The 23,626-nt window shown below is 40.4% G+C and overlaps 1 protein-coding gene across 6 annotated transcripts in view; it reads right to left on the bottom strand.

Moving 5' to 3' along the window:
* The window catches only part of TMEM245 (transmembrane protein 245), a 106,780-nt gene extending 83,735 nt beyond the window's left edge, over positions 1–23,045 (bottom strand). For all 6 annotated transcript variants that reach the window (XM_003810893.5, XM_014346232.4, XM_014346231.4 and 3 more), the window contains exons 1-3: positions 22,425–23,045; positions 11,535–11,652; positions 9,586–9,687 (exon numbers count right to left, since the gene is read on the bottom strand). In XM_003810893.5, coding sequence (XP_003810941.4) covers positions 9,586–9,687; positions 11,535–11,652; positions 22,425–23,003 — 799 coding nt within the window. In that variant the 5' untranslated portion in view covers positions 23,004–23,045. The remainder of the gene's footprint in view (positions 1–9,585; positions 9,688–11,534; positions 11,653–22,424) is intronic.
* Positions 23,046–23,626: the final 581 nt, after the last annotated feature.

The raw sequence follows: 23,626 nt of genomic DNA, 5'->3' as shown, positions 1-23,626 counted from the left end.
AGGCTATATGCTGATATAAGAGACTAAGCCCCTGGTCTCAAATTCAGTGTGATACTTAAGAGCTAATGTAAAGTAAGTGTAAACTGTTAGGGAGCAGCGTGGAAATCAAATCCATGCAGGGAGGTCTGGGAAGGGTTTCCAAAGGAGCTGTCTGACAAGAATATTGAAAGATGCCATCCTTTAAATCCATTTTAACAAAAGTGAGCTAGATAAAGAAGACAGAACAGTTCTATCTTGGAGAGGAAGCTCCTGAGAGACTGGTGTCTTAGAGGGCAGGGGTAGAAAAGTGTTTCAGGAAGACAAAAAAGCAAATATGAAGACACAAAGGCAAGAAAAAGCAGAGGTGTCCTCTTCAAAGAACTCTAGGAAGTTCAATAAGACCAGAAGATAGTGTGAATGAGAAGAGCAGTGGCATAAGAATGCAGAGGGAGGTTGGGACCAGGGCATAGAAGGTCTCACATTTGCTATGAGGAAGCAGCACAATTCAGTGGCTGGAAGCACAGGTGAGGAAAGAAGACTCCCCAGGTTCAAATCCCAGGTCTATTCTTACTACTTAGATGGCTATAGGCAAGTTAGTTAACGTCGAGATGTCCCAGTCTCCTCATGTGTAAAAATGAGGCTTACATAAATTCGTATCTCATGTGAGAATGAAGTGAAATAATACATATAAAATGCTGGCTGGGCACAGTGGCTCACACCTGTAATCCCAGCACTTTGGGAGGCTAAGGCAGGTAGACCACCTGAGGCCAGGAGTTCCAGACCTGCCTGGCCAACATGGTGAAACCCCGTCTCTATTAAAAATACAAAAAAATTAGCCAGGTATGGTGGCGCATGCCTGTAATCCCAGCTACTTGGGAGGCTGAGGCAGAAGAATCACTTGAACCTGGGAGGGAGAGGCTTCAGTGAGCCAAGATGGCACCACTGCACTAGCCTGGGCGACAGAGCGAGACTCCGTCTTGAAAAATAAATAAATAAATAAAGTTTAGAACAATGCTGGGTATGTAGGAAGTACTCAATAAATGTTAGCTATCATCATCATCATCAATATCAATCTATTGGCTTTGACAGTATAAACTAGAAGCAGAAGCCACTAACCCTTCTGTAGTATTTCTTTGTACCTCTCCTCCCCTTTCTACTTTATAGTACAGCCATCTATCTTCCCTTAGTAGACATTTTTAGATCTCCCCACAGAGCTAAGCAAAGTATCTTGTATCTGTAGAGTAGGCACTGAAAGATTCAAGAAAAAGCTAAACCCAATCAATTAAATCTTCAAAACTGTGGCTTAAGGAATAACTCTCCAACTTGCTAATGGCACTAAAATATGCAGTAAATATGCAGTAAAGCTTAGCTACATCAATGGAAACTGCACTATTTTTCTAGTTAATACACAAACGACTCAGCACATTTTTCGAGCACCTCAAACTTCACAAAAGCATGAAAGGAGTAGCACACAGAAAATAAACAAAGTATTTGAAAATTATGAATATAAGATTTGGCAAACTGCTTTTATCCAACAGATCTGTATTTTAATGACTTCTGTCTCAGTGATACCCTTCAGCACTTCAAAAACCACAAAGAATTGGCCTGGAATCAGAGTCCAGAAAAAAAAAACAAAAAACAACAGTCCAGGCAGGGAGATGATAAACTGAACAGAACAATGCCAGGACTGAGAATCTTGGCCAAGTTGTGGTATTAGAATGGTATTGTATTTAAAAGCCACAGCTAAAAATAGGCACATAAACAAGGGAACATAATCTTGGGACTCAAGGACTAAAGGAAAAAAAGGAAAGAACATCCAAAGTTTCAGGTATCAATCTACCCAGAGACAGGGCCAGCATTAAGCAGAAGCCAAATAACAGGGATCTACACAAATCCAAACAAGCATGCTACTGACATTAGCAGCCTAGCACCAGGGGGCAGAAACTCAGAGTCCGGCACACAAGAAAGAGACCACAGGTCAGATAGTGTCTGTTAATACAACAACTCAACGATGAGCAGACTAACTTTTTTAATAAGCATGGGTAAATATACTTTAAATCCAGTCTAAATAAGGAGATACTTCTTGATCGACTCCATTCTTTTTCACAGGGATAGCAGCAGTTACCAGAAATACATCCAAACATGCTTATTGGAAGCAGGCACTGCATACCAAATAACACCTCCCCAGCCTGCAAAGTTCCCTTTGAAGAAGGCTTCTGTTTCCATTACTAATGTGGAAAATACAACTCCCTCTCAATGGCTTCTAGTATCACGTCACAAGGGCCTGGAGATGGACCAGTAGACTTTTCTCTAGGCCTGTTTAACTTGCAGTATCAGAACTGGGGACTGGGAGGGGAGCAGTAAAACATTTGGTTTGCTCCCTTTTTCCAATTTGGGCTTGACTGAACCAAACTTGTTCATTCATATCTCATGCTATCCCAAAACAAGTAAGGCAACTATCAGGATTCATCTCTGCAAAGACATTTCTAGTCATTTACAAACAATTACCAATGCCAGGAGGAACAGCACTCAACTGTACTTGCTGGTACTTCTCAGGCTGGGTATCCAGGCTATTATAGATATATCTGATGATTGTTTCACTAACTTTTGAAGAAATTTCTTATACTCAGAGAAAATGGCTCTCTGAGCCTAAGTTTCTTCATTTGTAAAATAAGCATAACACCAATCTCACTAGACTGCTTAAAAAAAACTAAGAGTATTTTTAAAGAGTCTAATACAGCCTTACTTATAGGAGATAACAATGCTAGTGTCCCTCTTTCCTCAGACGCCAAGGGAACATACTGAACGTGGATTCCAGGTGCTATAATTTGAGTGTTTGTGCTCCAAAACTTATGTTAAATTTAATTGCCGTTACCACAGTATTAACAGGTGGGACCTTTAAGAGGTGATTAGGCCATCAGGGCTCAGCCCTCATGGGTAGGATTAATGTCATTATAAAAGGGTGAGTTCAGCCCCAGCCCTCTCTTGCTCGCCCTTGTACCACGTGATGATACAGCAAGAAGATCCTCACCAGATGCCAGCACCTTGACATTGGCCTTCTCAGCCTCCAGAACTGTGAGCCAATAAATTTCTGTTCATTGTAAGTTTCCAAGTCTGTGTTACTCTGTCACAGCAGGACAAAACAGACTAAGCCATAAGGTTTCTACTAAGTAAGGTTTCTGGGATCTAGGAGGCAAGGAAGCTAGGTCATGTAGTTGTGTTAAGTCAACAGGACCAATATGGAAAACTGAAGGAGCTGACAACTACAACCGATGCAAGAAGGATGAGTACTCAATACTTTTTCAGGATGACTGACACTTACTCAAAGAGCCTGGGGAGGGGAAAGAACACTGGGCTTAGGGTCAAGAACCTATGTTTATTTATTTATTATCATTATTATTACTTTTAAGACAGGGTCTCACCTCTGTAGCCCAGGCTGGAGTACAGTGGCATGATTACTACTCACTGCAGCCTTGACCTCCTGGGCTCAAACAATCCTCCATCTTCAACCCTCCCAGTAGCTGGGACTATAGATGCACACTACCACACCCAGCTAATTTTTATTTTATTTTATTTTTATGTATTTATTTATTTTCTGTAGAGACAGGGTCTCACTATCTTGACCAGGCAAGGTTAGTCTTGAACTCCTGGGCTCAAGCAATCCTCCCGCCTTGGCCTCATAAAATGCTGGAATTATAGCATGAGCCATTATGCCTGGCCAAAGACCTAAGTTTAAATCTTAGCTCCACTAGTCACCTGTGTGACTGCAGGCTAGTCAGTTAATCTCTAGAAGTATCTTCATCTGTAAATAAAGATACCATCTATCTTACAAAGATTTATTTGTTTGAGTTCTGTTTTGTTTGCTTGTGGATTTAAAAAGATAGCACATTTAAAAGCACTTGAAAGTTCTTGGCTCATGACAGGCACTTAAATATTTTTCCCTTATTATCTTAAGCTTTTGGGAAATACTATGTTAGAACTTCTCAGGTCTAAGAGAAAACCACTCAGTAAGACCCTTGGGTTCAGAAGCAACCATTGAAACTAACTCAGCAATGATCCACAAGAAGAGTTTTCTGAGGCGGAGGTGGGAGCACTGCTTGAGCCCAGGAGTTAAGCTGCAGTGAGCCATGGTCACACCACCACTGCACTCCAGCCTGGGCAACAGAGCAAGTCTTAAGTCTCTAAAAACAAAATAAAATAAGAATAATAAATAAATAGAAGAGTACTCTGGGTCTAGGAACCAAACTCAGGCTTTGAATTCTGATGAAATCCAGGGCTAATTCTGTGAGTCTAGTGAACCACAGCACAAAACCTTCAAAGCTCAGAAGACATAGAGAAAGATACCCACACAAGTGACTGGAAAACAAGAGCAAGTGATACAACGGGACACTGGAAATGACAAGGAAAGAGCCGATGCACACACTGTTGTGGCAGTATACTAAAGCATTCCTGTACCTACCTATATTACAGTGACATCTACAGCAGGAAACTGACTGTAAGTACAAGAGAAGGGCTGTCCCATTACACACCAGATGGTTTGAGTTCTGATTCTTAAAAAGAAACGATGTTCTTAGGGGCAAGAAGAAAAAAATACTCAGAAATTTAGGAAAAAGAAACACTTAAAAGATTTATTTTATGATGAGGATTATTTAGACTAGAAGTCCAGAAAGGGATTCTAGATCAATAATCACCTATCTTGACACAGGTTGAAATGAAAGTTAAACAAAATAAATAAAACCAAGATTTCCAAATCTGTACTCCACATTTATTCTGTGTGTCTGTGATTTCCTTCCTTGTCATAGCCTGTAATACAAATAACAGCAATCTGGCTTGTATATCAGCACATCACTATTCTAAGTTTATGGCTAGTATTCACAATCGACCATGGTCTTCTTTTTCCCCTTGCTCAAAAACTGGTCTTAGAAGTCTTACCCTTACAGTTTTCTAGGCTGCTGTCATGAGATGACTAGAATTTACACCGTAGAGAAAACCCAACCGCAACCTTTGGTTTAGACTTGCATTACTTATATTCTTATAACAATTACTTACTTGGCCCTGGACAAAAGCAGTCAAAAGGGGAAACCATTCTGGCATAAGAGGTAAAGGGTAAGCAGAGCTGTCTGAGTCACTTGCCATTAGGTGAACGAAAACAAAGGAGATAAAACTAACCAGAGAAACAAGTCGAAACTGCCAAGCTTTCTACAGCAGTTGCCAAAACAGGAAATTTACTTCCACTAGTCAGATATATAACCACAGAGTCTAACAGATTATAACCAGGAAGACAGGCTGAACAAAGAAAACTTAGACACCAAAATATAAAATAAAATAAAATAAAAACTTCCCTATTTTCCACTGTCAGAGAGATATATAGTTATGGTTACTTTGTTTCAGGAATTTTAAAATTCTAAATATGTATTTACAAATAAAAATATGGCTTACAATTGTTAAGATAGTACTCATTTATCAAATAAAATAATAAAAAGCAAATTAATTTTTAAAAACTTTTACAAGGTACCTGTACAAATACACCAGAGTACCACAAACAGCCTCATGATTAGAATAAAATGAAGATGTTAAAAATAATGCTGTATAAGTGTATTCATTGACACAGAAAGTTACTCATGACATAATTAAGTTTAAAATGTGGGTTACAAAAGAGAATGTTCACTGTGATCTAGTTTTTTTGTGTTTTTAAAAGCCTAAAGGCAAAACAACTATTAGTTAACATTTTGGTATGATCTGTAGACAGTGAGATTTTGAGTGATTTTTAGTTTCTTCCTTTTGTTTCTCTGTATTTCCTAACTTTACTGCAACACACATATTATCTGAGAAATTAATTCTTTTTAAAACATACTGCAGCTAGTAATCTGCTCTTGGAGTTTATTATCGCCATCAGAAAGAAGCAAGGAGCAAAGTATTGGTCAACTGTAGAAGCTTTGTGTTCAGATTTACCTCTCCAGTCACAGCTGCTTCCACACGGCTGGGTAACCAGAAGTCTGGTCTGATGATTTGAGGACCACTACTATATCCTGACAACCTCCCCACTTACAACTCATTAGAGACCTCTACCTTTAACAAACTATTTGCAGATATAGGTCACTCACAGCCAGGGTACCTCAAAATAATCTTTAAAAGCACATGGTCTATTCAACTTTGTACTAGAAATTCCAACCAGAGCAATCAGGCAAGAAAAATAAATTACAGGCATGCAAATTAGAAAGGAAGAAGTCAAACTATCCCTATTGCAGATGACTGAACTTACATATGCAAAATCCTAAAGAATATACCAAAGAAACTACTGAAGCTAATAAATTCAGCAAAGCTGCAGGACACAAGATCAACAAGCAAAAAATCTGTTGTATTTCTACCCAGCAGCAACAAACCATCCAAAAGGAAAATTAAGAAAACAATTCCACATGATAGTATCAAAAAGAATAAGGAATAAATTAAAGGTCTAAGACATATACAAAGAAAACTACAAAACACTGCTGACTCCCATATTTGTTGCAGCACTGTTCACAATAGCCAAAATTTGGAAGAAACCTAAGTGTCCATCAACAGATAAATGGATAAAGAACATGTGGTACTTATACACAATGGAGTACTATTCCGCCAAAAAAAAAGAATGAGATCCTGTCATTTGCAATAACATAGATGGAACTGCAGGCCATATAAGCTAAGTGAGATAAACTAGGCACAGAAAGACAAACACCTTATGTTCTCACTTATTTGTGGGATCTAAAAATCAAAACAATTGAACTCAGAGATAGAGAGCAGAAGGATGGTTACCAGAGGCTGGGAAGGATAGTGAGAGGGTACGGGGAAGCTGGAAGTGGTTATTAATAGGTACCAAAAAGTTTTAAAAAATGGACAGGGCGTGGTGGCTCATGCCTGTAATCCCAGCACTTTGGGAGGCCAAGGCAGGCGGACCACCAGAGATCAGGAGTTCGAGACCAGCCTGGCCAACATGGTGAAACCCCATCTCTACAACAATACAAATATTAGCCAGGCATGATGGCGGGTGCCTGTAATCCCAGCTACTCGGGAGGCTGGGGCAGAAGAATCACTTGAACCCAGGCGGTGGAGGATGCAGTGAGCTGAGATCATGCCACTGCACTCCAGCCCAGCCAACAGAACGAGACTCCATCTCAAAAAAAGAAAAAAAAAATTAAAAAGAGTAAGACCTAGTATTTGATAGCATAACAGGGTGACTATAGTCAATAATTTAACTGTATATTTTAAAATAACTAAGGGTACAATTGGATAGTTTATAACAAAGGATAAATACTTGAGGGGATGGATATCCCATTTTACTTGATGTGATTATTACACATTACATGCCTGTGTCAAAACATTCCATGTACCCCATAAATACATACACCTACTATGTAGCCACAAAAATTAAAATTAGAAATTAAAAAAACACTAAAAAATTAAAGAGTAAAGAAATAAATGGAAATGCATCCCACGCTCATAAATTGTAAGGTTTTTGTGGTTTTGTCTTTTTATATTGTAAAGGTGGCAATGCTCCCCCCCGCCCACAAGTGATCTCTAGATTGAATGCAATCCCTATCAAAATCGCAAAAGGCTTTTTTGTAAAAACAGGAAAGCTGATCATAAATATGGAAATGCAAGGGACCCCAAAATAGTCAAAACAATTTTGAAAAGGAAGAACAAAGTTGGAGAACTCACACTTCTCAATTTCAAAACTACAGTAATCAAAAGAATGTGTTAACTGACATAAGGAGAGACATACAGATCAGTGAAACACAACAGAAAGGGCAGAAATAAACCCATATATATATGGTCAACTGATTTCTGACAAGGGTGCCAAGGCCATCTTCAACAGTGCTGGGAGAACTGAATATACACAGGCAAAAGAATGAGGTTGGACCCTTACCTCACATCATGTACAAAAATTATTTCAAAACGGATCAATGACCTAAATATAAGAGATAAAAATATAAAATTCTTAAAAGGAAACTTAAGGGTAAGTATTTACGACCTTGGATTTGGCAATTGTTTGTCAGATGACATCAAAAACACAAGCAATAAAAGAAAAAGTAGATAAACTGGACTTCATCAAAAAAATTTCTTTGCATCAAAAGAGACTATCAAGAGAGTAAAAATACAACCCACCAATGGAATATTTAAAAATCATATATTTGATAAGGGTCTAGTATCTAGAATATGTAAAGAATTCCTAAAACACAACAACAAAAAGGCAAACAATTTAATTTTTTTTAAAGGGGAAAGAATTTGAATAGACATTTCTCCAAAGAAGAGAAACAAATGGCCAAAAAGCAAATGAAAAGATGCTCAACATCATTAGTCATCACGGAAATGCAAATGAAAACCATAATGAGATACCACTTCACACCCACTGGACTGGCCATTAACAAAAAGTGGAAAATAATAGGTGTTGGCAAGGATGCAAAGAAATTAGAATCCTCATACACTGCTGGTAGAAATCTGAATGGTACATCTGCTGTGGAAAACAGTTTGGCAGTTCCTTAAAAAATTAAACACAGAATTACCATACGACCCAGTAATTCTACTCATAGGTAAATAAAGAACTGAAAACGTGTATTCAAATAAATACTTGCACACAAGTTCATAGCAGCACTATTCACAATAGACAAATGGTAGAAATAACCCAAATATCCATCAACTGATGAGTAAATAAACAAAATGTGGTGTGCTCTTACCATGGAATATTATTCAGCCATAAAAAGGAATGAAGTACTGATATATGTACAGGGTTTCTTTCTGAGGTAATGAAAATGTCTTGGAACTAGATACAGGTCATGGTTGCACAACATTGTGATATATTGTATGCCTGTTTTGTTTTTTTTTTTGAGACGGAGTCTCGCTCTGTTGCCAGGCTGGAGTGCAGTGGTGCGATCTCGGCTCTCACTACAACCTCCACCTCCTGGGTTCAAGCAATTCTTCTGCCTCAGCCTCCCGAGTAGCTGGGACTACAGGCACACGCCAACCATGCCCGGCTAATTTTTGTATTTTTAGTAGAGACGGGGTTTCACCATATTGGCCAGGCTGGTCTCGAACTCCTGACCTCGTGATCCACTCGCCTTGGCCTCCCAAAGTGCTGGGATTACAGACGTGAGCCACTGCGCATGGCCTGTAGGCCATTTTTACGTGATTACTGCGCCTGTAGCCCTCGCTACTCGGGAGGATAAGGTTGGAAAACCCCTGAGCCCAGGAGTTCAAGGTTACAGTGAGCTATGATTGTGCCACTGCACTCCAGCCTGGGCAACAGAGCAAGACCTTGTCACTAAAAAATAAAATAAAAATATTTTATTTAATAAAAATAAAATAAAAATATTTTATTTAATAAAAATAAAATATTTTAATAAAATTAAAATACAATGGCTTATGGTTAACTTTAAGTTATACATGCCTCAATAAAATAATACCAAAACAAATCATGGTCTAACAACCTAAAATATTTTAAACTATTTATTTTCCACTCAGAAACCACCATAGGTTTTTAAATAGGTTCAAAGCTGTTTCATCATAGCATTTTTTAAAAAGCTACTCTCCAAAATACTTCAAAGAGTAGTATTAATAGAATGCCCTATTTCTTACCAGAAGACTCTTTTCCATTCTGTTTTTCATAGAGGGTACCCACAGACATCAGGAAAACAATAACCAGGAATACTGGAATTCTCCATGAGCCAGCCAGGGATGCTGCAAATTATTAAGAATTAACATTTTTAGTGAAATAAAAACCTAGTACTTGTTTTTACAAAACTCAGTTTTGTAGTTTGACAGAACAATCTGGTATATATATTAGTTACAGAATTACTTACCAGGCAAAAAAAAAAAATTTAAGTCCATTAGATAAACTTCAAGATTTCTCAAAATTAAGTTCATCCCTGCTCTCAGAGGCCCCTGGTCAAATGGATAGGGTACATGCCTGCCTACCTTTAATGGGGTTCTATTAAAGAGAGTCTATTGTAACGTATATCAAAAGTCTAAAACCATCCCGAACTCAAACCATCTACTTCACCCCAGAATGACCAGAATTAGGCATAGATCTCAAAGTCATAAAGTCTGACTTGGTTTCTTGAAAATACCACTGGGCGTGAACTTTCTCTCCCAAGAAAGAGAATGGCCCAAAAGAGCACAGCAAAACCATCAATGTCTCCTCCTTAGTGTATAATGCAAAAATGTTTACAAGTTGGCTGGGCGCAGTGGCTCACACCTATAATCCCAGCACTTTGGGGGGTTGAGGCAGGTGGCTAATTTGAGGTCAGGAGTTCGAGACCAGCCTGGTCAGCATGGTGAAATCCCATCTCCACTAAAAATACAAAAAAAAAAAAAAAAAATTAGCCAGGCATGGTGGTACATGCCTGTAATCCCAGCTACTTGGGGGGCTGAGACAGGAGAATTGCTTGAACCCAGGAGGTGGAGGCTGCAGTGAGCCAAGATCACACCACTGCACTCCAGCCTGGGCGATGGAGTGAGACTCTGTCTCAAAAAAAAAAAAAAAAAGTTTACAAGTCACCAAGAAACAGGTCCCTACCCATAACCATTTCCCTGAGTCCACCTAGAACCTCATAAACCTCCCTGCCTGCCTGCCTCCCTCCTCTGCCTTCCCTGAGTTCAAAATGAGTCATATCTGACATACGGGTTCTTGCAAATAAATTCCTCTATCATTCCAACTCAACAAAGCTAGAGAATAATGCTTTGTTTGACATCAAACAAAGACAGAGACATAGCTGTTTTTTATTTTATTTTTAACAATAAGTAGTAGCTCTAGAAACTACTTTAAGGCTATCTGCTGCTCTGGGTTACTGAATTGTGTTGTTAAATTAGAACTTAGTGTTTCCATTGGCTCAAACTTGGGAGATGAAAGTCTCAACCATAAGTACCACGCTGAAAAATCAACATCTGAGCAGCCACCCAGCTAACATAACAGGGAACCCATTACTCTGAGCAGCTCTGACATGAATCATCCTTATGTGGAAAAGAGATTTGTCTCTCTGAAGCTAACTCACGACTCTGACATCTCTCCCTCATGGTTACAGAGATCTGTTTAAAGCACTCTTTCACAGGACAGTCCTTCAAATATTAGAAATAGGCTTTCATGTCTTATATCCTCCTTACCTCTATCTCCTTCCCACCCTAGAGCCCCAGTTCCCTCCTCTTATCCAGACTAAACATCTCTAGTTCCTTTAACTGGTTCTCACACATGATTCTGAGCACCTCTTATCGTTGACTGCTTATCTATATCTTCCCCTAAGTATGACACTCAGAAATGATACGAGAATCCAAGGGTGCTCTACTTTTTAAGATGTATTGACTTTTAAAAGGACCTTTTGGAAAATGAACATAATTAAAGACATTTTAAAGCACATCATTTTCATTAAAATTTAATGAAAGATTAAAGCATAACATTTTCTAAAGATTAAAGAATGTTAAATGCAACATATAACACTACAAAAAATTCACTTTCATTCACACAGTCAGCCTCTGCTGACCTTAGGCTAGACTTAAAAAAAAGAAAAAAAAAAAAAAAAGAAGGAACCCACCTAAATGAAAAAGCAATATAATCCAGACAGGAATTGAAACTGCTCTCAAGTAGCGTTCAGTGCTTGCATTCCACTTGAATGAAACAGTCAACACATAGCCAACCACCAACGTCCAGATCTTAAATAAATGAAAGACACAGCTGTAAAATCGATACACGTGAAAATGAACATATAATTATACAAAATCTGTAAGTGTCTATACAGCAGGAATGCTCTGGACATAGCACAGAAAAGATGAAGGTTGATGGTGCCAAAGAAACGTACCTAGGTTCTCCTCGTTTGGAGAACCTAAGTTTTGAAATACTAGGCATTTGAAATCTCATGTAGTGATATTAAATAGTTGTTTAACAAAAGATACATAGTTCAAAACCCATCTTATACACAAAAATGCTTGAGATAAAATATTCAAAGCATAAACCATGGATTTAAATTAAGAGTCTAATCTTATGGAATTCCTACAGTTTTCTCTGTTGATCAATGTTTAGAAAAGAAACGGAAAGAAAAGAAAAAAACAAGAAAAGGAAAGCTTTCCAAAAAGAATCAGGTTAAAAGATTCTATTTCAGCTTATAAAATATGCTTGTTACTGGGAAAATAACTGTAAAAGTTAGAAAGCAGCCAGCTGAAGCGTGACCCTGCTGAAATAATCTAGGCAACAAATGATTAGAACCTAATCCAGAGTTATGATGCACCAGCTGAAGAAGTGTGCCTGAAAAAAATATTATTAGAGGAACAAACAGCAGGACTTCAGAACAGAAGAATCAGCCAGGATACCCTCCTCAGTTCTTCCTACACTAAAGTTAAATGACCCTGGATCTTAAGACGCATCAAAAGAAACCAGCGTAGCCTACACAGAAACTCATATTTTAATAGAACATTTATAAAACACAGAGGGAATACATAACCCAGAACACATCTGAGCACAAAGACCTTAATTAACATAAGACCAAGAAGCTAAAAGTCAAGTATGACATGAACCTTGCCAAAAAAAAAAAGCAAATTAAGACAAAAAGAAACTTCGAGCTATATAATTCAGAGCATGAAGAAAAAAGAACTGATGGGATTACTAAAAAAGACAGAAAAAAACTATCTCCTACGTTATTTTGGTCAAATCTATCAATACAAATAATCTTCGCATCTTAAAAATGTTTATAGCTTCTAACCTCAGAATTCAACTTTCAGACTTTATCCTTACTAAATAATGATAAATTTTGAAGAAGTTTTAAATATAAAGAAGCTCATCAGAGTATGATTCAGAACAGTGGAAAAAGTGATTACCTAAAAGGTCAACAACTGGGAAATGATTACGATTCACTCAATAAAATGTTATGCAACCATTAAAATCACTTCTTAAAAACAAAGACTATATAGTTTAAAAACTCACAATATCATATTAAGTTAGAAGTAAAATACAAAAAATACTTGTGCTGTGATTACATCTACTATATGGTGGGAGGAAAAGAAAATGTACTAAGAAGTTAGCGGCTGTATTTGGGTGGTAAAATTTTGTTTTTCCTTTCACTTTTTTCTGTATTTTCCAGACTGTCTTTAATAAGCACTAATTCTTTTATAATAAAAAGGACATTAAAATATTTCTTCAAGTAACTCTATCAGATGAAATATTAAAGAGCTTTGAAGCTCAAAAATATGAGGACATGGGAAGTGAGACTACAGCTGCTTCAAAAAGTCCAGTCTTGCTGGACCAGACCAATTAACCCTGGGAATTCAAAGAATTTGAGATCTGATTGCAGAGCATAGAAAAAAATCTGAGTACAATAATAGTACTTATATAACACTCCTATGTGCCAGGCCCTGTTCTAATGCTTTATGTATACTAACTCATTTGATCCTCATTACCCCACAAAATAATACTATTATGATCCTCATTTTACACATGAAAGAAACTCAGATTTCAGAGAAGTGACTTGCCCAAGGCCACAGCTAATAAATGACAGGGGCAGGATTAGAACCCAGGAATCTGGCTCCAGAGTGCACTTTTCTAACCTTAAGGAGAAAGAAGCGTGATGCTAGAATACTAAAGATAAGCAAAAGCTGCTCAGATATTCACAAGAGAAAATAAAAATAGTCAATTTTGACAACTACAACTTGTTGAAATTAAAAAAAAATCCACAGTAAATGGATAGTCTTCAGAGGTAAGTCAGTTAGCCCCACCCTATTAAACATTATGTCAGTCACTTAGATGAAAGACTAGAGGCACAACAACCGAAAAAACTGATTTTACACAAATCAGTTATACAAAACTGAGTTGTCAATAAATATTGAGATAATCTATCATGATTCAAAAAGATATCCTGAAGCCAGAACAATGGGCTAATCCAAACAAGATTAAACTATATGAAAAGAAATGCAAAGTTCTGCTTCGAGATTCAAAACTCAACTGTACAAGTATGGAATGGAAAGAGAACATCTGAACCACTTTTCAGTTCAGTATGAGTCAGCGTATGACTAGTAGAAGCACTTATTTCTAAAAGTACAATACTTGTATCAGGGAAAGTGATTGTTTCAATTAATTTTGTGCTACCAAACCACACAACAAAATTCAGCCTGGGAAAGGAAATAGAAATCACAACATGATATATAAATGTAGCTAGGGGAAAAAGAAAAAAAAAGTTTTGCTCAGAAAAGAGAAGGAAATATCAAGATTTTGTAGCTATCTTCAAATAATTTTTAAAATGTCATCTGGGAGAGGCATAAGACTTGATTTTCTGTGGTTCTGAGAGCAGAAATAGGTGGGAATTAAGAAATAACAGCTCAGTAAAAGGATAGGTGTTTCCAATAAACTATAGCTATCTACAAATGGAATAATCATTACTAAAAGTGTTTGAGCAAACGTTGAACAGAGATGACAAAGTAAGTACTACCCTTAGTAAGACGCTGAACTGGAGGTCACAATTTATACAGTACCTCCAAGAAGTTTTTGTTTCTTATCTGTATGCATAAGGAATTAGTATCATTTGCAGGGAGAGAAAAAATAAGAGACTGCATACTTCAGATTTTTTAAGAGAAATTTATTGTCTAACAAGAAGCATGTATTTTCATCTATCAACCTGAAACTCACAGATTACCTCATTCCAGTTTAAAATAACCATTTTAAAATATACTCCCCAATTCTACTTTTAGGAGTGTTTTACAGAAGCACACTGTGCAGACACATATAAAAATATTCACTTGCCATTTACAATATAAAAAATTGAGAACCACTTAAATATCATTTTATAGTGAACTGTTTAAATAATGCTATCTCCAAAAATTGAGACTTTCAACAGTATGATGAACATCAATATACAGTGCTACAGTGTCAATTTATTCGTGTGTAAATTTATAATGGTGAAAATATACTCAACAAAACATGTTTTAAAATATTATCTCTAGATGGCTGCATTTCAAGGAGTAATCTGCTTCTTTATGTTTTATTACAGGTGCTCAATTTTCTACTAAGGTTATGTAGTAACTTTATAAACAGGAAAAGAAGTATTTTTAACCTTTAGGAAATTCTTTTGGCTTCTGGATTTTTTCCCAGTATTTTGAAGTGTTTCCTCAGAAAAGATTCGCAGAAGTAATATTAGTTCAAGAGGTATGGCCATTTATAAAAACACTAGAGTTTATATTAAGCCCATTATGATTATACAATTACCAATGGTTAAAAATGTTTATCAAAGTATTCTAATACAAATTCAGAGCTAAGAAAATCTGTTAAAAACATTTTCTAAAAGGCATGGTGGGGGAGGGGGAGAAAAAAGATTTATACTGTAGCAGTATTAAAAAGAAAAAAGTGGCCAGGCGCAGTGGCTCACGCCTGTAATCCTTGCACTTTGGGAGGCTGAGGCGGGCAGATCACATGAAGTCAGGAGTTCGAGACCAGCCTGGCCAATGTGGTGAAACCCCGTCTCTACTAAAAACACAAAAATTAACCAGGTGTGGTAGCATGTGCCTGTAATCCCAGCTACTTGGGAGGCTGAGGCAGGAGAATCACTTGAACCCAGGAGGTGGAGGTTACAGTGAGCCAAGATTGCACCATTGCACTCCAGCCTGGGCAGCAAGAGCAAAACTCCATCTCAAAAAAAAAAAAGAAAGACGTATATCTCTAAGTGCTAATAAGGAAAGATGGCCACAGTACAATGATAAATGAAAAGAGCAAGGTACAGAACTATATGTATGTTATCTCATCTTTATTTTAAAAAACAAAAAACAAAAACCTTCTACTTTATATGTTCACATGGACATAGAAATGAATTTAGGAGCCTTTACATCAAGCAGTTAATAGTAACATCTGAATAGCGGGAATAGTGGTAGAGAAAAGGGATAATTCGGCCGGGTGCGGTGGCTCATGCCTGTAATCCCAGCACTTTGGGAGACCAAGATGGGCAGATCATGAGGTCAGGAGTTCAAGACTAGCCTAGCCAACATGGTGAAACCCCGTCTCTACTAAAAATACAAAAATTAGCTGGGCATGGTGGCGGGTGCCTGTAGTCCCAGCCACTCGGGAGGCTGAGGCAGGAGAATTGCTTGAACCCAGGAGGCAGAGGTTGCAGTGAGCCAAGATCGAGCCACTGCACTCCAGCCTGAGTGACAGAGCAAGACTCCATCTCAGCGGGGCTGGGGGGCAGGGCGGGGGAAGGAAAGGGATAATTCACTTTTACCATACAAATTTCTGTTCTGCTTATGTTTTTTCAAATGTAACAAGCATATTTTACTTGAATCAACATTTTGAATCACTAAATATCCTTTAAAATAACAAAAATAAGGATTTGTACATGCATGTTTCACACACAATTTCTAGTCTAGGACCTCTTAAGAGTTAATTCTTAAATCTTCACTAACACAGAAACACGAGGTTAACAAGTCAACTTTATATATGTTTAGCCTCTGAGCAAACCTATTCAAGTGTGAATTTTATTCCAGGCATTAAATCAATGAGCCACAGTTACAGATAAGAGGGCATATTTTTCCAAATTTATGTTCTCCAAAACAACGTGTCCTTTTCAAAATATACATTCCACAGTCGTTTTTATAGCACCAATGTGCTAGACACTACATAAGACTGCATAAAATTTGGCAACATTTACTTAGCACTTCAAGTAAAGGGAACTAATAGGCAATCACATTTTCCTTTCATTTCACACGATTATCCACATATACTTATCTGGTTAAAAAACATATTAAATGTAGAAAACATTAAGTAGAGACTCTGCCTTTTCAACCATCTATGTTTCATTTATTGTCATCTGGGCATTAACTGGAAAAATAACTTGGTTGCTTCTGTTACACATTTTTGCAGAACAGTTTCCCAAGCTTTTTTTAGAGAGAATAAAACTACAGGAAGGGTGCATTGGCTCACGCCTGTAATCCCAGCACTTTGGGAGGCCAAGGCAGGGGAATTACCTGAGGTTAGGAGTTTGAGACCAGTCTGGCCAACATGGTGGAACCCTGTCTCTACTAAAAACACAAAAAATTAGCCGGGCATGGTGGCAGGCGCCTGTAATCCCAGCTACTCGGGAGGCTGAGGCAGGAGAATCACTTGAACCCGGGAGGCAGAGGTTGCAGTGAGCCGAGAACGCGCCATTGCACTCCAGCCTGGGCAACAAGAGCGTAAATCCATCCCCAAAACAAAACAAAACAAAAACACCACAACTACAAACCTCCTCCCAAGTTATGGAGCCACAGCCCTAATCATAGCCTCAAGCAGCAACTGCTTCGGGTCCTTAAATTATCCACGTAATTCTAATGTGAAAACCATTCTCTTTGTCATATGGCAACTTAGAGTCAACATTTTTATATTCAAAGTCTTTAACTGAGAAAACTAAGCACTAGAAACTTTCCTCTCCTTGTTTCTTGCTGCCAGGCAAGCAGAAACAAACCTAGAAATGTGTTTAAAAGTGGAACAGTGTCAGCAGTGAATGGCTGACTAACGTCCACTGCTGAAGAGCCTCTTGTGATCTGTAAAATAGAACATCGTGAAATCTTAGAAACTGTTCAAGCCAACCCCTCACTTTACGCAATTGGGACTGAATGTCCCAGAGGAGGGCCCTGGTCTGCCCAAGGTCACAAAGTTAGTTACTGGCAGAGCCAAGTTTAGAACTTCAGGTGTTTTTATCTTTCAGCCACTACTCTCTCCACCTCCTGCTTCTTTAAAAAGATGGGAACAATGGGATCAGAGACCACAGAAAAAACAAATCTATTACTACTGCAAAAAACTAAATGGTCTTCAAATTCTCCACCAAGTCTAAATTAACAGAATGAGGAAGATCAGAATGCCCCCCCAACAGAGAGAAATGGTGGAGCAGGGCACGCCATCAGCTTTTTCAAATTTACCTTGCACAACTCCACCATGGGAAGATGCCAAGAACTGAGTAACATGTGAACCTGGTGCAACAGTTGATTTTTTTTTTTAGGTGTTCTGAAATCACTTACTAAGTCAGTGCAATCTCCTAACATATTTGAAACTGCTGAAAAAGAGTTACTCATCCCATAAATGATTAGTGTTTCACTTGTAAGAAGCATGGAGTTTTAGGAGACTGAAGAAATCTACGAGTGACATGAAGAGGAACTGAACTGGAAAGAAAAACTAGTGAGGAAGAAAAACATAGGTCCAGGCCAGGCGCAGTGGCTCATGCCTGTAATCCCAGCACTTTGGGAGGCCAAGGAAGGTGGATCACCTGAGGTCAGGAGTTCGAGACCAGCCTGGCCAACATGGTGAAACCCCATCTCTATTAAAAGTAACACAAAAATTAGCCGGGAGTGGTGGTGGGTGCCTGTAATCCCAGCTACTCGGGAGGCTGAAGCAGAATTGCTTGAACCGGGGAGGTAGAGCTTGCAGTGAGCCGAGATCACACCATTGCACTCCAGCCTGGGCAACAAGAGCAAAACTCCGTCTCAAAATATAAGAAGAAAAAAGAAAAACATAGGTCCCAAAGACACTAAAAAGGAAAATTGATGGGACCTGGAAAACTGCATAGATATAAAAATAAAAGAGAAGAAAGAAGAGGGACGAATAAGGTTTCTAGATGACTAGAATGCTGATATTCTTGATTTTTTCCTAGTAACTGAAATCTTTTTTTTTTTTTTTTTTGAGACACAGTCTCACTCTGTTGCCCAGGCCGGAGTGCAATGGCGTGACCTGGGCTCATTACAACCTCTGCCTCCCGGTTTCAAGCAATTCTCCTGCCTCAGCCTCCAGAGTAGCTGGGATTATGGAGTCGGCCGCCACACCCGGCTAATTTTTGTATTTTTAGTAGAGATGGGGTTTCACCATGTTGGCCAGGCTGGTCTCGAACTCCTGACCTCAGGTGATCTGCCTGCCTCGGCTTCCCAAAGTGCTGGGATTACAGGTGTGAGCAACCGCACCTGGCCTACAATCCACTAAAAATAATTAAACACAATGTATTAGGGAAAACTTTTTTAAAATCCTTATTGAAGGTTACTACAAAGAGTTTTGATAACAGCAGGACTTCAACTGCTGCTAGGTCTATTGAATGCCATTTACTGACAGCATCAACAGATCAATCTCTGAATTAGTTTTCTCACATATGAAATCCCTCCCTCCTACCTCATAGGACATTGAGAGAATGAAATAACACCCATGTAAAAGAACCTAATCTAGTGCCTGGTACATGGCAGATGCTCAAAAGTTGGATCTTAAATGGATGAACTGTCAAGTCATCAAAACAGGGATTCGCTTAAAGGTAACTTTTCTCTCTGCCTCTCTCATCTATACTGCTCTTCAGCAGCAGGCTCATGGTTAAAGTAGCCTAGAAAGCATAAAGACCATGTTCTATAACCAGACAGCCCTGCTTGGGCTCATAAAGCCAAACCGCTGTGAACTGTGGGATGGAAAAGGTCCAGAGTGGGCCTCCTGCCCAGTCACATAACCTACTTTCACTTAATGCCAGGCCTTAATCTGCACTTTCTTTCTTATTTTAAAAGATTGGGGGTGGGGGAGGTCTCACTATGTTGCCCAGGCTGGTCTCAAACTCCTGGGCTCAGACAATCCTCCTCCCTCGGCCTCCCAAAGTGCTGGGGTTACATTAAGCCACTGTGCCTGGCCTTTAATCAGCACTTTTTTTTTTTTCTTTTTTTTTGAGACAGGGTATTGCTCTGTCACCCAGGCTGGAGTGTACTGGCACAATCTCATCTCACTGCAACCTCCAACTCTTGGGTTCAAGAGATTGCCTCAGCCTCCCGAGTAGCTGGGACCACAGGTGTGCGCCACCATGCCTGGCTAATTTTTTGTATTTTTAGTAGAGACTGGGTTTTACCATGTTGGCCAGGCTGATCTCGAACTCCTGGCCTCAAGTGATTCACCTGTGTGGGCCTCCCAAAGTGCTGGGACTACAGGCGTGGGCAACCCCACCTGGCCTTAATCAGCACTTTTGGATAAGAGCAAGGACTCCTTGTCTTCTCAAGTACACCTCACCCCCATCCAATCATCCACCCTTAAGTGCTGCTTGAGCAGAATGCAACTCCATGCCTTGTTTCTCTTAAACTCAGATTGACCTGAAGGTTCTCTTTCAAATTTAGCCCTTCTACCACTCCCTACTCACAAATACTTAACTCATACTTTTATGTTGAGTTTGTTTTTTTTTTAACCCTCTTTTTCCTTGCTCCCAACACTTGAGCCAAACAGCTGAATTTCAAGGTTTTTTTGGTTTTTTTTGAGACGGAGTTTCGCGCTTGTCACCCAGAATGGAGTGCAGTGGTGCAATCTCGGCTCACTCCAACCTCTGCCTCCCGGGTTCAAGTGATTCTTCTGCCTCAGCCTCCCAAATAGTTGGGATTACAGGTGCCCACCACCACACCCAGCTAATTTTTTTTTTTTTTTTTTTTTGTATTTTTGGTAGAGACGGGGTTTCACCATGTTGGCCAGGCTGGTCTTGAACTCCTAACCTCAGGTGATCCACCCGCCTCAACTTCCCAAAGTGCTGGGATTACAGGCCTGAGCCACCGCGCCCAGCCAATTTCAAGCTTTTAAAAAATCATTAATTAGTTTGACCTTCTTTCTCCCACTCCCAGGTCTAATCAGTGTTGGCCCCTACTTCTCTTCCACTCATCCACAACCCACACAAATGAAATACAAAGATGAGGGTTTATCTTCAGTAAAAAGATACTCAAGGGTATACGCCGAGCTGTGGATGTTTCTTTACAAGTGCTCAACTCTTTCCACTGAGTATCTGAGAGAGACTGGTAGAAATGCCTCATAATCATGACAAATTACTTAGGTATTCAACTTCTTACTCTAGTATGAAAATATACTATTTACATATGGCAGGCCTTTCTTTTCTAATTTCCTATAGTTTGATGGATATGCTCCTTGAGCAGTATCAACAGTCAAAAATGTTAGCAGAATCTATAAATGTGTCTTTGAGAAAACTGAATTTCTTCAGGAAAATAACCAAGCGTATTTTTCTTAGAACATAGTGTTCTGCCTTCTAGCTAAGAAGCATTCGATCCACTTAGCTGAATTGTGAAAACTGCAAGATAAAGGATAAAGAGCGCTGAACTGGGCCTCCATAAAAGTGAACCACAGATTTGCTCATGAGCTGTGTGACTTTGGACCAATCACATTCTCTGGGCCTGTGGCACATAACTGATGAGTCATGAACATTTATCTGTATGTCTGTCATCTCCATTAGAATATGTTCATATAGGATTATATGTACCTTGAAGACGGGACCTATATCTTAGTCCTTTTTTAAACCTCTCACAAAGCCCAACACCTAACATATGCTCGATCAACTTTAAACATGAACCAAGAGGTGGTATTGAGGGAACAAGAGAAGAAGGGTGTTTTGGGTCATTCATCACTCTGCCAATAACCTCAGGCAAGCCAAAACACTGCTGGACAGATAAGGGGAATTAATATTTTGCAACTTAATGACGTAAGGTACACTGAACTTTATTTCACTGACAAAAGAAGTGAATCAATTTGTAAATGGTACTGTTTATGAATCAATTGGCATTCTTACGCACTAAATCTCCACTTGTTTTTAACAGTCCCCAGTTAAATATGTGGATAATTAACTAGTCCACAATATCGTCTGAGTTAGGAATTGTGTCACTAGATTATCTTTGAAATCTTTCCAATTCTAAAGCTCCCTGGTTTTCCAAGAGTAAGCTCAGGTTAATCCAAGCATCACAAATCTACGTCTCTCCCCTTCACGCGGTCAGCTGCTTTACTCCAGGCGGGAGGAGGTGTGCTGTGGTACACCAGTCCCTGCACAACAAAAGCAGTTACCTAAAAGTAAAGCGTGGAGAGGAAGAAGCACAGGCGGCTCAGCACCCAGTGCCTTGCACAAATTATACAGGAATCACCTGAACTGAGAGGCAGCACCAGCCAGTGAAGCAAGCTTTGTTTTAGGACTTGTAAGAAATCTAAGACACCCAAACCCCTCTTTGTCCCTAAGTAGCCCTAGCCTGGTAAGAGGTCACCTTTCCTATCTGCAGGATGGCAAGTTGGCCTAGAATCTCTAAGGTCCCTTCCAGCTCTGACATTCAGATGCGCAGAACTGAGGGTGGCCGAAGCACCCCCGCCCTCTCCAACCAGGAATAAAACCAAGCCCCATTGCCATGCTCTGAGGCCTCTCTCTGCAAAGTGAAATAACGATTCTCAATCCAGGGCACTGTCCCCCTAAGAGGGCCTATTAGGATTGAAACAAGGCGGAAAGCAGGGAGGCTGTTTCAAATCACGCCCGCCCCCTTTTTGGAAGAATGTCCGCCAAATTCCTGAGGTGTGAGAAGGAAAGCGGAGACGGACGGTCACTGCAGCACAGGTGTGGCCCCTCGTCGCCCCTGCACCGGGAGGAACAGCTGCAGGATTGCACCCCAGAGCGCCGGGACCACGGGCGGGGGACGGGGGCGGACTGCCGCTCACTCACCCACAGGCTGCTGAAGTAGTCCAGCCCGCGGCAGATGAGCGTGGCAGCGTGCACCAGCAGCACCTGCACGCCCAGGTAGCTGCCGAGGCAGTAGAGGCCGTACAGGAGCGGGCCGCCGGCGCCGAGCAGCAGGAGCAGGCGGCGGCGGCGCAGCGCCTGCTCGCCCAGGGCCTCGACGCCGTAGTCGACGAAGCAGAGCGGCAGGAGCAGCGCGGCCAGGACGATGGGCGTGTGCGCGCGGTGCAGGCGCTGCAGCCAGTGGCGGCCCAGGCGCGTCAGCGAGCTCTTGAAGGGGTGCAGAAAAGTGCCGCACAGCACGGCCCAGAGCAGCGGCCGCAGGAAGGCCTCCAGGATGAAGTAGACCAGCACCGCGGCGCCGCAGCACAGGCACACGAACAGCACGGCCCCGGTGTTGTAGAAGGCCTGCTTAATGGGCTTGTCGAAGCGCAGCGCCAGCGCGGCGGTCCGCGGGGTCTCCCCGCCACCGCCACTCGGCCCGACCGCGCGCGGGACCCGCGGCGCCGGCCCGGGAGAGCTCCGCAGGCTGGGCGCCTCCTTAGGGCCGCCGCCGTCGGCCATCGTTCCTCCGCCACAGCCGCCCCCGAGGGGCGGTAATGGGAGTCGGGCTAGAATCGCGGGCGGGAGGCAGGGCGGGAGGCGCGCGAGATTGTGGGAGTTGTAGTTCCCCGCTGGTTTACAGACCCACCAAGCGCTTGCAGGAAACTACAACTCCCGAAGGGGAATGGGGAGAACGCCTCCGCCTCCTTGGTGTCCGCAAGGTCCTGGTAACAAGTTTGCAGGGTCTATATCTTCCGGGGGGGGGGGGGGAAGCTCCTTTCACTCATTCGTTAATGTCAATTTCTCGCGAGGCGAGATCCCAAAAGGCGCCACATTCAGATATTAAAACCCAAGCTGCATACTAGAATACCGTGGGGGAGTACTTTTAAAGAACCAATGCCCCGATTCTGTTTTACTGATTTATTTAACAGATATTTTTAAAGTGTTTTCTTTGGTGTATCTGACAGGATTTTAAATAGAGATTACCATATAACAGGCCCTGTTCTAAGTGGCTCACTCCTATTAACTCATTTAATCCTTAGAACAACCCTACAAAGAAGGTGTTATTATCCTCATTTTACCAACAGAAAAACTGAGACAGAGCCGTTAAGTACGTAGCCAGAGTCACACAGCTACCAAGTGGC

Source organism: Pan paniscus, chromosome 11, assembly GCF_029289425.2.
Source record: "Pan paniscus chromosome 11, NHGRI_mPanPan1-v2.0_pri, whole genome shotgun sequence".
NCBI classification, from domain to species: Eukaryota; Metazoa; Chordata; class Mammalia; order Primates; family Hominidae; genus Pan; species Pan paniscus.
Note: the sequence above shows the minus strand (reverse complement) of the source record. Positions and strands in the feature narration are given on the sequence as shown.